Below are 14,980 nucleotides of genomic sequence, written 5' to 3'. Positions count from 1 at the left end.
AGAGAGACCATTGAAAGAACACACTGAGTTATTTGATCCTCCAGGACCACTGCCTGCTATGCCCACTTATCGTATTCCCACTGGGAATGAATCGCCTGTCTATAAAAAGGTGTACGGAGTTCTACTGCAAGAAGGGATCACAGAAGAGAGAAATAGCATCTTGTCCACATCTATTGTCTTGTGCAAAATAATTCATCAGATGGCAGTAACATACACAACTTTGGTGCAGCCACTGTTAGTTGAACCAGAAAACAGTTACAGACACCTGCCCTATGCCTATTATTACAGAGACTAATCTAGGCCAGTGTCAATGTTTTGCAAATATGGACCTACAAAGTGGGAATCATCACTTAGAAGCAATGCCTTTAGATCATCTGAAAATTGCATTCTCGACTCTGTATAAGTATTGTCATGTGCCATTTGGAATGATAAAAGTGTCAGCAACCTTCCAGCACCTATTAGGTTTCATATAACAAGGAATTAAAACAAAGCATGTAGGATCTATTTAGAAGACAACATCGTGTTCTTCAAGGATTTACAGGAGCATGTAGAGTGTTTACGTGAAGTCTTTGATCATTTATGTGCAGCATGATTGACACTCAGCCCAGAAATGAGCCATTCTGTGACACCATAAGACTGTTAGTTCGGCCAAATATTTGGCCTGGATGCATACCTGCTGAACTGCGACTTCTTGATGCTGTGAGAAATTTCCGTTCACTACTGAAAAGGAATTACAGACATATTTAGGCTTAGCTTATTTCTATAGAAAACTGATTCGAAAATTCACTGAAATTGAAAAACCCCTCACACAATTATTAAAGAAAGGAGTAAAATCTGACTGGTGTCTGAATTGTGAAACAAGATTTGTAAATTTGAAAGATTTATTGACCACTAGTCCAGTTCTCACTTCTCCAGTCTATCAAAAACAATTTATACTGTTGTGTGATGAAAGTAATTTTGTCGTAGTTAGCATTTTAAGCCAACAATTAGATGGACAAGAACACCTCAGCAGCATATGCATCAAAGACATCTTATTACTGCAGAGAAAAATTTTCAACTATTGAGAAAGAAATGTTAGCACTAATGTGTGGAGTAACTTATTTCTGCTGTTATATGCATGGACAACAATTCAAAGTAATGTGGTATTGAAATGATTACTAGTATTCAAAAGACCTGATAAGTCACTTGACTAGATGGGCAGTACAATGGGGTGAACTCGATTTTGAAGTAGTACACGGACCGGGTAAATCACTCAGAAATGTAGTTGAACTTAATTACAAAATATACGCTATGGAATGCGCCAGTATAGACAGACGAATGAATGAGAGGCACTCAGACTGTCAGTGATTTGCAAAACAGCCACAATTTAGCATGGAAGACAGATCACTGTACACAGAGACAGAGGTGGGTTACACATAGAAGTACCACCAGAATCATGAAACAAAGTGTTGAGGGATGCACACAATTCAATTTTAGCTGGACACAGTGGCTGTTGAGTCACAGAATACAGAGCAGCACACAATTACTGGTGAATAGCAGAAAATCAAGATTTAAACCATTACGTCAAAAATCATGTGCCAAGCACACAAAGAGCGAAACTCGTTCACGGAAAGATTACATTGCAAAAGTTACTAGAGGTTGATAAACCATTTCAGATGATTGGCATGGTTATACTTGGACAATTTGTTCAAACATCAGTGGAAACTTTCGTGTGCTTTTCATGTCCACGATAGCCATAACTATCCAGTAGGTGGTGCAAGCGATGGTTAACAAATGGATACTACAGTTTGGAACACTTGAGGCAATGATAAAGGACCAAGGAATGAATTTTATGTCTAATTTAATGAAGTGGTTGTGCCAGTTATTAAACATTAAGAAATTCAGCATCAGTGCATTACACCCGCAAGCAAATGAACACATTCAAAACAGAGAGTACAGGCTTATGCCCATATGAGGCCGTTTTTGGTCAGATGATATCTCTTTTTCAGCTGTGTAGGATTTATCAGTGGCTCAAAATTTCTTGAAATTGTTGAAAAAGATCTGGCACGAAGTTAAAAAGGTGAACACTAAAGCCCAGGAAAGACAGGAAAGTACCCATACAAAAAGTAAACCTTACCAAAGTATCATGTTGGACAATGAGTGATGCCAACCAAAACCTATGCACCAAAGAGAGAGACTAACAAATTTGGTGTGCATTACCAAGGGCTCTCTCAAGTAATAGAAATTACATCCTCTTTTAATGCTAAATTGTAACTATCAACCCACACATCAGCAGAGCATGTAAGTCACGTGCCCCATTTTAAAGGAACCCCAGTGGCGCTGCCCCACTTCCACCAATACCTTCAGAAGAGGAGAAGGGGCTGTCTGGGGAAAGGGAAAAGAAGGGTAAAATCAGGCAAGAAAAATAAGACACTTCTATAGTCATTCCATCACATCGCTATGCTCTTAGGCCATCAACAGGAATAATAAACTGATAGGAAGATTTAGGGGCACCACTACTACCCAAGAGCAAGAGGGAGCAGCTCCTGCACCAGGTGTTGAGTTTGGGACAAATGGGAAAAGGGACACAGGATGCTTCGTCATAATAAGTCTGCCATGTGGCTGTGGGGTGACAGAAGGCTTTCAACATATGTCCACTAACAAGTGGCACATTCTTCACACAGCAACCAGATGTAATACTATCATATCATCAGTGGACTCTGAGGTTGGATTGTAATGCTTGTGCTAAGGAAAATGAAATTCAGCAGTTAGAAGACTAAAATTTGTGTTGATAAACAAGACAAAATTTTAGCGATACACAGCGAGAATACCATTGGCTACTGTCAGTTCCTATACAATTATAGAGTCAGCTGTGCCAATCTATGGAGTCTCATGCATTGGACAAAAAAGGGTTGGAACTATGTAAACTGAAGGGAGAGGAGAGGCCAGGGGAGGGGAGGGAAGGGATAGGAAAGGAAAGGAACTAAAGGTGCATTGGGACTCTATGTGGAATCAGCAGTGATGAGTGAAAATGCGAGCAAGACTGGGACTCGAATCCGGAATCTCCTGCTCACTAGGTAGTTGTGTTAACTACTATACCACATGGACACAATGTTTATTGCAAATGCATGAGCTATCCCAGCCTGCTACATGGCTGACTCACATACCCACTAGCACCACCTATCCACAGTCCCCATCCATCTTATCCCATGCTCACTAATTTTTGATCCCCACTGGAGGTCAAACGTAAATGTGCATTTGCACTACAGGTTGTGGATTCATTGCACAATGAGGCGAATCAATTATATGATTGTGTGGTGTCAGAAAGAACAGACAAACAGATGTAGAAGTCAACCTGGGAACAGCAGACCTAAACACCACACAGCTTACCAGTCTTAAAAAGGACAGCTGCTCTCTTTGGCTGCAACACTGATGTCCTACATTTGGGCATTTGTTGACGCCACTAATCATGGTGTGGGCATACTCTGGGAGCATTTGGATATTGTAGACATCCAATTAATGACTGCATACATACAATCATTTAACACTCATACTCATACACCCAGCTCTGTTTCTAGAAGGTTTACACAAGATTCAAGCTGATATACCTGCACCATTAGGGTTGCTTACAGTGATAGGAAAAAAAAATTATCACTATACTATTACATGGCCACCATTACTAGTACACGAGAGTGCACATGGGTGAAAATTCAGGAAAGGTAGTGTAACAGAATAGAACACAAACTGTGCTCTGTGCCCTAGACAAACTAATGGATCCTGAGCATGGATTGGCGCCAAACAATGCCCTGTCTGTTCAGCAACTTCAGGAAGAGTAAGCCCCTTCCATAATGCTGCTTTGCGTGTCAATGGCCTGGGACATTGGCCAACCTCCACGATACTTCTGTAGTTCAACCCACTGTGTGTGTCTACAGATGGCCCTTGCTGACTGACCCTGTTCCACACATTTATGTGCGACACAGAAACACAGCCATTTCTACAGAGTCAGCACTGGGGCCACTGCATTTAAAGTCCTGAGGGGACCAGCCTGTCACTGTCAAACAGCTGGGCAGTGGTATGATATCCAATGTCTGCGGTCAACACCATATCAATGATGCTGCCATCACTACCATCTCCAGGCCTCGAACCTCTGTCACGGAGCGAGGTGGCGGAGTGGATAGTACACTGGACTCACATTCAGAAGGATGATGGTTCAAACCCATGTCTGGCCATTCTGATTTAGATTTTCCTTGGCCATTCTGATTTAGATTTTCCATGATTTTTCCCAAAATCCCTTCAGGCAAATGCTGGTGCTCAGAACGGCAGGGCCGATTTCCTTCCCTATCCTTTCCTAATTCAAGCTTGTGCTCTGCCTCTGATAACCTCATTGTCAGCAGGACATTTAACACTAATCTTCTCCTCCTCCTCTAACCTCTGTCCACCACTGACCACCCGGGGGCTTGGGCAGTTCAGCACTCTGCCTGCCACCTTCAAGAATCTACAGCTGGGGTGGGGGGTCGGGCGACCAGGCATCCTGCTCAGCTGAGATTTCAGTGGAGGACTCTTTTGCCCTGTGTCACTGGGGGCAAGATGCAGGGCAGGACCAAAGTATTCCCGGTGACACTAGCCACGTTGGGCTGACCATTAGGAATTGAGAGACTCCATCGACACTCAGTAGCCACAGCGTAGCACATAGTCTATGCTGCAGCCTAAAATGTGGGCCAGAGGTTGGCGTACACTGTGTCAATGTATTTGCCATGCTCTCCATCAACATTTGCAGCATCAAAGTCTAATGAAAGTAAATAAACAGCAACAAAGGGTTCCTTGTACTCATGAGCTGCCTTCTCTGCCACATCTGCACCCACCTTTGGTGGAGAATCATACCTAGCCAACCTACACATCCTGTTATGCAGGAATGTAGTGCTTAGTAAGAAAATAGACTGAAGTTTAAACTCAAATTATGTCTTTGAAAGTGGAATAACAAATATGATTTCTGTATTAAGTAATTGCATTTTTTTGTGTAATACTTGCAGTACAAGAGTTAAGAATGAAATTTGGTTCTGGCCTTGGCAGCCAGGCAGTGGCCATATGTGTGTGCGTTGCATTTACTTTGTGTGTGTGTGTGTGTGTGTGTGTGTGTGTGTGTGTGTGTGTGTGTGTACGTTGTCTAATTCGAATGCAGGTCTTTTTGGCCAAAGGCTTACTTGTTTCACAGTCTTTTTGTTGTGCCTATCTGTGACTCAACATCTCTGCTATATGGTGACTAGCAATATATCCTTTTCATATTTTCTATATAAAAACAAAGATGAGGTGACTTACCGAACAAAAGCGCTGGCAGGTCGATAGACACACAAACAAACACAAACATACACACAAAATTCAAGCTTTCGCAACAAACTGTTGCCTCATCAGGAAAGAGGGAAGGAGAGGGGAAGACGAAAGGAAGTGGGTTTTAAAGGAGAGGGTAAGGAGTCATTCCAATCCCGGGAGCGGAAAGACTTACCTTAGGGGGAAAAAAGGACAGGTATACACTCGCACACACGCACATATCCATCCACACATACAGACACAAGCAGACTGTCTGCTTGTGTCTGTATGTGTGGATGGATATGTGCGTGTGTGCGAGTGTATACCTGTCCTTTTTTCCCCCTAAGGTAAGTCTTTCCGCTCCCGGGATTGGAATGACTCCTTACCCTCTCCTTTAAAACCCACTTCCTTTCGTCTTCCCCTCTCCTTCCCTCTTTCCTGATGAGGCAACAGTTTGTTGCGAAAGCTTGAATTTTGTGTGTATGTTTGTGTTTGTTTGTGTGTCTATCGACCTGCCAGCGCTTTTGTTCGGTAAGTCACCTCATCTTTGTTTTTATATATAATTTTTCCCACGTGGAATGTTTCTTTCCATTATATTGATATCTTTTCATATTTTCATCAGTTAAGAAGACAGTTATCGTAATCACACAGACGAAAATTAGCAAATCACAAACTACTACACCTAGACCTGGAATACAGCTGCACATACCTAGGTGGCGGTGGTCCCTGTTGGGAGAGATGTACATGGGGTGATGTGTGTGGTGTAGAGTCAACTTCCCGTTCACGTGATTCTGAATCTTGAATCACAGCGTGAGCAATGTCTCTTAATGCACCTTGCAACAAGTCCAGTTCTTCTTGCACACGGGACACTTGGCTCAAATTCTGTTCTGCTTCTCCACAGCGTTCTTCCTGGAATATCAGCATTTAGGACATTTTAGAGTTTTTTAGTGTGTGAAATTTAAAATCTCCAGATCTTTAAAAACAGTGTAAAAATACCTCATTAGTCACTCCTCCAACAATTTATCAGTCTATTTGGATTCAGCAATGTAAATTCCACACAATTCTAATGTTTAATACAAGCACATCTTGATTCTGCCAGTATAGAGACAGCTGACTGTGCTCTCTGCAAAGTTACATAAATGCTTTATTTTAAATATTAAATACAGTAGGTAGCTGAGTAGTAGAAAAGGAGCAGTTTTATTACAACTACTTTTTAAATAGCAATCTTTTCCCTAGCAATGGAAAATCCAAGATAGAATGAAACAATATTATGAAAAGGATAGTTTCTACGCACCATATAACAGAGATGCTGAGTTGCAGATAGGCAAAACAAAAAGACAGTCAGAAAATGAGTTTTTGGCCAATAAGGCCTTCATCAGAAATAAACACACACACACACACACACACACACACACACACACACACACACACACACGCGCGCGCGCGCGCGCGCGCATGCGTGCGACCACAGTCTCTGGCTACTGAGGCCAGACTGCGAGCAACAGTGCATGATGGGAGAAGCAAGTGGGTGATGGGAGTAAGGAGGAGGCTGGAGTGGGGAGGGGGAGGCGTAGCAGGGTAGGGGTGGGAGTGGGAGATGGTAAAATGTTGCTTGTGAGATCACACAGGGTTGAGGTGGAGAGGGTAGGGCAGCTGGGTGCAATTGGGAGACTAGATGAAGGGCAGAGTGGGGGGAGGGGTGGTAGTGGACAAGGAGAGAAGTAAAAAGACTGTGGGTGTGTTGGTGGAAGAGAGGACTGAGTAGTGCTGGAATGGGAAGGGGCTAGACGGGTAAGGACAATGACAAAGGAAGGCTGAGGCCAGGGTGGTTATGGGAATGTAGAATATATTGCAGGGAGAGTTCCCACCTGCACAGTTCAGAAAAGCTAGTGTTGGTGGGAAGGATCTAATGAAGGTATTGTTGGCCAAAAGCTCTCTTTCTGACAGTCTTGTTGTTGTGCCTATCTCCGACTCAGCATCTCTGCTATATGGTGAGTGGCAACTATCCTTTCCTAATATTGCTACAATCTTTGCCCTATTATACATAAATATGCATAAAGTTGTTTAGAAGTAATTCCCACAATTACTAGAATTAATGAATGAACACTAGTCATAAGTTGTGCATACTTTTAGAATGGCTTTTTCTGCCCATAAGGGAGGGGGGGGGTCTATGATCTCCCCCCCCCCCCCCCCCCCCAAAAAAAGCAATTTTACTAAATAATTTTATATTTTTAGATTGACAGATTTCCAAATTTATTGGTTAACTTTCATAGATTAAATCTGAACACAGACAAAGTATCTAAATATGTTAAGGAATTCTAGAAATTACAAAGTATGTTTAACAATGGATACATTTCAGTGCGGGCCTGTTCTTGCGGAAAATAGACAAAGGGAGTGGCCTCGGTAAACCCGCTGGCTCCTGGGATTGCAAAAGTCTACACGGAACATTCTACATCTACATCTACATTGATACTCCGCAAGCCACCCAACGGTGTGTGGCGGAGGGCACTTTACGTGCCACTGTCATTACCTCCCTTTCCTGTTCCAGTCGCGTATGGTTCGCGGGAAGAACGACTGTCTGAAAGCCTCCGTGCGCGCTCTAATCTCTCTAATTTTACATTCGTGATCTCCTCGGGAAGTATAAGTAGGGGGAAGCAATATATTCGATACCTCATCCAGAAACGCACCCTCTCGAAACCTGGCGAGCAAGCTACACCGCGATGCAGAGCGCCTCTCTTGCAGAGTCTGCCACTTGAGTTTATTAAACATCTCCGTAACGCTATCACGGTTACCAAATAACCCAGTGACGAAACGCGCCGCTCTTCTTTGGATCTTCTCTATCTCCTCCGTCAACCCGACCTGGTACGGATCCCACACTGATGAGCAATACTCAAGTATAGGTCGAACGAGTGTTTTGTAAGCCACCTCCTTTGTTGATGGACTACATTTTCTAAGCACTCTCCCAATGAATCTCAACCTGGTACCCGCCTTACCAACAATTAGTTTTATATGATCATTCCACTTCAAATCGTTCCGTACGCATACTCCCAGATATTTTACAGAAGTAACTGCTACCAGTGTTTGTTCCGCTATCATATAATCATACAATAAAGGATCCTTCTTTCTATGTATTCGCAATTCTGAGGAGATGGTCCCTCAGATTGGTAGCCAAAAGCCCAAGCATTTCTTCCACTAAGATGACAATGTTTTTGTGGTGTGAGAGCATCCATAGAACATTGCATTCACATTGGAAACTGAGGATAATGGTTGTCCACCTTTCTTTGACATACATACGGCACACATCATCTGCAATAAAGAAAGTTTCCTGGCTGAACAACAACACCTGAAGGAAGTTTTCCACAAAAATGGGTACAGTGAAGCACAGATTGGTAGAGCATTCAAGAAAAGAGAAGATGAAGCAAACCAATAAGAGGAGGAAGAAGACAGATCCTCCTTTTCCTTCCACACTTGGGACCACTCTCAGCCAAAATTGCAAAGGTACATGAAAGAATCCAACATAAAAACTGCCTAAGACAAAAGAGTGTCTTGGCTTGGCGAAAGACACACTAGAACTGAATGTATTGGGATATACAGCATCAGTTGCTAATGTGGCCACCATTACATTGGGCAAAAACAGAGCTGTATTTTGAAATGCTGTGAGGAGCACATCTGGCACTACAATTACGATCCACAGAGAAATCAGTGATAGCATAGCATCAAGGAAGACCACACCTCTGACTTTCAGAATACCACTTGCTATGTCAGGCAACAGGCTGTTGGAGCATTGAAATATGGATTCATAAGAATCTTATCAACAGGGATGAAGGATACCAACTGAATGTGGCACAGAATCCTGTGTTAGTGGCAATGCGACAAAAGCTGCCCAGCACTGACCAGCTTGTGAGATGTATCCAAAACATCCCGACAGAGATGTGAATGGCAAACCCACTATCACACCACTGCAATCCTTCCCTGCCCACCAGCCAGAAACATGCAGCTGCTTGCAGCAAGATGGAGCACACCGTTAGTATAATTATTACAGCTTCCACAATACTTTGACATTTTCCCAGAAGACAATGAGTATGACCCTCTCCAAAAAGTTGCGCTATTTCAACACTGACACCCTGCTGGAAATCCAAGAGCTTTTCATCAACAGTATATGCTGGGAGAGTCTATATTCACACACTGGACAAGGGGTGGAACAAATAGGAAGACTGACTTCTCAAACAATGGCGTAAATGACAAAAAGAAACAGCATTACACTCATTTACATGCTTACACAGTCATAGTCTGGAGACCTGTGTAAACAATCTTAGTGCTAAGTGAAATACCGACAATGGTCAGTACACACTACAATTTTATATTGTGTAAATTATGGTGATGTGAAAGTTTTGAGAGTTTATTGCTATATGGTTCTAAAATCAATTGCATGACACATGCATTCAGGTGAATGCTTTTCAAATGCTGTATTTATGAACTGTACTTTCTTGGAAGTTATGCTAAAGTGATGTACTAAGAACTGATGCAAAATGAAGTTGTTATTATACTAAAACATTGTCTATATTAACTAAACAATTTGTTATTATTATTATTCACAACATATTTCACTTTTTTAGTGTCATCGTGCTAGTATTAAAATTGTAGGGATGTGTGGCACATAAAATGTGATGCTGCTGGCAATTTTTTATAATTTTTTTTTGGGGGGTGGGGGGGGGGGGGGGGGGGAGGGGGGAAAAATGTAACAAACTGTGATCCCCTTTGCATCTAAACCCTGGATCTTCATCTGCTGCCTATTAATTTGTAGCTTGACTTGTTCCACATTCCTGAAGCCACAGGATTTACAGAAAACACTGTGCGAACGAACAAAGGAGTAAAGGGACAGAACACAAGCACAGTCACAGTTAGGTCAGAGATAATGTTCCTTTCTTTTCATATGGGCATGTACAGAGAGTACTGATAACCAATGGCGAATAATAGCAGAGATGTGATTAGAGCGACAAGGTTCAAAAGAAAGAAAATATCCTAGCCTTAGTGTACAACAATTTTTGCAGTTTAGATTTCCTTTCCAGCATCTATCCATTTCTCTCCCTCAGAGTAATGATAGTAAATCTCTTAAATCCAAGCAAAAAATTAGCACTGAGAGAAGCACATAGTGACAAAAATATTAACAGAATTTTGGCCATGAATGGTACAAAGGCCCACTCTTGAAAAAACAAACAAATTAGCTCTGTTTGAAGACAGATAATTAACTTGTGTATTTTCACTCTGCTCACTTTTCAATAACCTGTGAGTGAGATAAACACACACAAGAAAAACTGTTTGAACATACATCATAAAACCCGTGAAAGTCTTGCTGACTTTAGTCAAACTGTACATCAAATTGTTCTGTTCTGTATGTACCTTGCAAGCGACTTTTCAGACCCTTATGCTGAACACAGCACAAACAGACTTGTCTCAAAACATTTCCTTTTTTAAAGTATAAGACTGCCAAATAAAAGCTGAGTTTAAAAAAATTAATATTTAAAGTGGCTTCTCTAAGTTGAACTGAACACAAAATGCAATTTTTGTTTTTCAGTTCTATGATGCAGTCTTTATCTAGAGTCAGAAACTGAGATCAGCTTTCTTCCCCCCCCCCCCCCCCCCTTCAACTCTCTCAGATACCTCTCTCTTCATCTTCACTCATTCTCCCATAAAGAGGGACCCTCTCACCATGGGGGCAGGTGGGGTGCACCTCCTTTCTAGCTTTTCCTGACCTGTCCCTTTTTGCTCCCTGAAGTGGAAGATCTTGGTAGGATAGTTTTTTGTACTTTTGTATGTGTGTATTGGCAGTGCTAGAGTTTTGTGCACTGAAGGAGGGAGATGGCCAGATGTTCTGTAGCCTTATAATTTTATAGTTTCTGAAGAACATTTTTCTTCTGATACAAAAGACTCATATTATGCAACCTCAGAGAAATAAAAATGGCTTACATGTGCCAGAAGTAAAGATAAATGGGCACATTGAACAAGGTTTCATGTGTCTAATGACTGTGCTAGAGTTCTGCATTCTGAAGTTCCTGGCATCCAGAAGGATAATAAACACAAGGATGAGGTAACCAAAAAGCTCAACTCTGCCTGCTTTGCACTTGGGAACACACCTCATTCTGTTAACCTGCATATGAGATTGCTCTGTACTGTCCTATGGAGCTAAGATGAAAAACGGATTTATTCCACATAAATGCATAGTAAGAATACTGTGTGAAGTTGATCAAACATCTTCTATAAGTCTCTTCACTTGCCTCTTACACTTCCATGCCAATACATAATTCCCAAATGATACTTGGATTAAATTTGTTGCAGTTTCAATATGAAGACAATTGTTTCTCTAAACTAGTCTATCCATTGTTTCTCTAAACTAGTCTGTCCAGTACAAGCCTCTTCATATCTTCAAGATTACTACAATTAATCTACCCATTTAATCTACAGCTTTCACCTGTAACACCTAATTTCATAAGTGTTTATTCTCTTCTTGTCGGATCTGTTTACTGTTCATGCTTCGCCTCCATATAAGGCTTCACATCCAGAAAATATATTCAGAGAAAACTTTTGAACATTTAAAATTATATTTGATGTTAACAAATTTTGTCTTTTTCAGAATCACTTTTGTTGCCATTGGGAGATTGCATTTTAATCCTCACTCTTCTGGCCATTGTCTATTATTTTGTTGCCCAAATAGCATAACTCACCTACTACTATTAGTATCTCATTTCCTAATCAAACTCCCTCAGCGTCATCTGACTTGATTCAACTTCACTCCTCCACATTCTGTTCAACTGATCTTCTAGGTCCCTCTGGAGTTTCTGACAGAAATACGGTGCCAATGGTAAATCTCTGAACTCCCCCCCCCCCCCCCCCCCCCTCTTTTGGTAACTAATAAACTTTCCAAGTTTCTCTTTGGTCTCCTTTACAGCTCGCTCAGTGTACAGATAGAATAACATGGGGGATAGGTTACACATATCTGTCCCTCCCATCTAATCCACTGCTTCCCTTTCATATCCTTCAGGTCCTTATAAATGCGGTTTGGTTTCTGTACAAGTCGAAAATAACCTTTTGCCACCTGTATTTTATCCCTGCTACCAACAGAATTTCGGAGAATGTATTCCAGTCAGCACTGTCAAAAGATTCTCTAAATGCTATCTGTTTTCTAAGATAATTTTTAGGGACAGTATAGCCTTGTGTGCTCCCACATTTCTCCAGACACAATCTGATGTTCCCTGAGGCTCCCACATTTCTCCAGACCCAATCTGATGTTCCCGAGGTTTGCTTTGCAATCATGACTTATACATGGATGGTCCTGCAATATTCACTCCAGTTTGTGCTTGCCTCCTTTGGAATCACAATTATTAAATTATCCTCGAAGTCTAAGGGTAGTTCACATGTCTCAAACAACCTGCATATCAGGTGAAATAGTTTTGTCATAGTATGTTCTCCCAAGGATGTCAGTAATTCTGATGGAATGTTGTGTACTCCATGTGCCTTGCTAGAACTTAGGTCTTTCAGTGCTCAGTCAACTTGCAGTATCACATCTTCCAGCTCATATACTTCACCTTCCATAATATTGCCTTGAAGTACATTTCCTTTGTACAGCTCATCTAAATATTACTACCACCTTTCAGATGTCCCTTCTTTATTTAGTACTTGCTTGCCAGTTGAGCTCTTGATATTCACACAGTTGGTTTTCTTTTCTTCAAATTTTTCTTTAATTTTCCTACTGGTGGTATTTATCATTCCCACAGTCATGCATGCTTCTACAGCTTTACATTTCTCCTCTTGCTTTGCCATTTTGCACTTTCTGTCAGTCCATATTTTAGACATGTGTATTAACTTTTGCCTGACCCATCTCCTGTATTTTTATATATTCTCCTTTCTTCAATTCAGTATTTTGGAACAATATGCAGTTCACAACCACAATCCAAGAAGTAAAGTAATTTCAGTATATACTATACATCAGTATCTTGGGCTCCACAGGGAGTCTTATATCCCAATGTAAAATTCTCTAACAGGCTGTTGGTAGGCATTAGGCAGCAACCTGAAACCCTTGGGTACCCAGAAACAAAGTAAAAAAAAATAAACTTATTACTAGTTACTAACCACTCCTTTTACAATTTATCCTAGTATTTGAACTCAGGGGTGTAAAATTCACACAACTCTAAGGGCTGTATTCAACAAATATTGACTTTGCTGAAATATCGACAGCTGATAACGGTCCATGTAAGGTTACATAAATGGAGTTTGAAGTGTCAGATAAAAGATGATTTTTTTCTATTATGCTTACACATAATTAAGTGTTCTACAAGAAAATCTCATAAGAAGCAGACTAGCACTACTTATTGTTTGTTATTAGCATATTTTACACAGACAGCCCGCAAAGGCTGCTTCTAGCTGTTAATATGAAATTTAACTCATTCCACATCCCAGAAGGCTCTCTATTATGATGGGATTCATGGGACATTATGGGAGAAAAAAAAATACGAATGTAACTATATTTATATGTCACCTTATACACACAGAAGGATTTAACTGACATAAGGGTTTAACTAACCTGCTCATGCATCTAATATCTACTAAAATCTATGCCTTTTGATATAGCAATGTTATTTTCACATTCCACAGCATTTCAACACTGTATTAAATAAAAATAATAATTTAAAAATAAAACACTTCAAATCACAGTGTTGGAAATGAAAACTGAAAATGTATACACTTAATATACTATCATTTCAAAAATTTTTGGTGCACAGATTATGAATATTACAGATTTATTCAAAATATAATAATTCATTCATGCTTCTTTTGTAGTGCAAGTAATCCAAAAACATTGTTAAATTTCAAGAGCGCACATTGGGTGTTAATCTCTACAGTTAATAACAGTACATTTCCTCAAAATTAGGAAAACATGTCAGCACATTACATTTTTTTTTATTTCAAAAAACTATACTGTAGAGAGTAGTTCATCTGAACTGCAGAAACACCTGTGCCCGTAAAATATTATACTTCATGTTGGGAAACATTTCATTAGTTTAGTATAAGCTACTTACACATTTTTTAAAGCCACATATAGCTTCATGCTGGACATCAACAAATAAGCAAATGAAACAATGAAAACAGTTTACATAAATTTACTGTGCTTACTACTGTGCACTGTGTTTTACATTAATTCACTGAAAAAGTGTTTCAGTGAAACATAAATAGTATTGTCCAATATCAACCATGTAAATAAGATATCACAGTTTTTCTTCTAGTTATGTTTATCTGACAGTGTGGTAACATTTAAAAATATTATGGGTTTCAAACATTGGTTAACTTTTGAAATTATGTTCTTTAGTTCTACTCACCAGTGTCTGTAGATCTCTTGCAAGCTGCTGGATGCGTTCATCTCTTTCCCGAACTTCTGCAGCAGCTAGATCTGCCTGCCTTCTAGCAGTGGCCAACTCTGCTCGTAATTCTGCTTCCTGCTGTTCATGCCTCTGCTGCATCTGCTCCTGTGCAACATAAATGAAATAACACAAACATATTATAAAAACTACAAAAAAATTTACAAATCTTGAAAACATTAAGAAAGAAGATTACGTAATTAAAATGGAGGAATTGTTTCACTGTTACAATCCATTAATCAAAAACATCATATATTTTCACGCAATTTATAATTCCAGTGCTGTAA

The 14,980-nt window shown here is 40.4% G+C and overlaps 1 protein-coding gene across 1 annotated transcript in view; it reads right to left on the bottom strand.

Moving 5' to 3' along the window:
- The window catches only part of LOC126455555 (rootletin), a 232,425-nt gene that overhangs the window by 191,781 nt on the left and 25,664 nt on the right, over positions 1-14,980 (bottom strand). Inside the window, exons 6-7 of the mRNA XM_050091311.1 lie at positions 14,655-14,801; positions 5,993-6,192 (exon numbers count right to left, since the gene is read on the bottom strand). Of these exons, the coding sequence (XP_049947268.1) occupies positions 5,993-6,192; positions 14,655-14,801 (347 nt within the window). The remainder of the gene's footprint in view (positions 1-5,992; positions 6,193-14,654; positions 14,802-14,980) is intronic.

Source organism: Schistocerca serialis, chromosome 2 (assembly GCF_023864345.2).
Source record: "Schistocerca serialis cubense isolate TAMUIC-IGC-003099 chromosome 2, iqSchSeri2.2, whole genome shotgun sequence".
Lineage (NCBI taxonomy): Eukaryota > Metazoa > Arthropoda > Insecta > Orthoptera > Acrididae > Schistocerca > Schistocerca serialis.
Note: the sequence above shows the minus strand (reverse complement) of the source record. Positions and strands in the feature narration are given on the sequence as shown.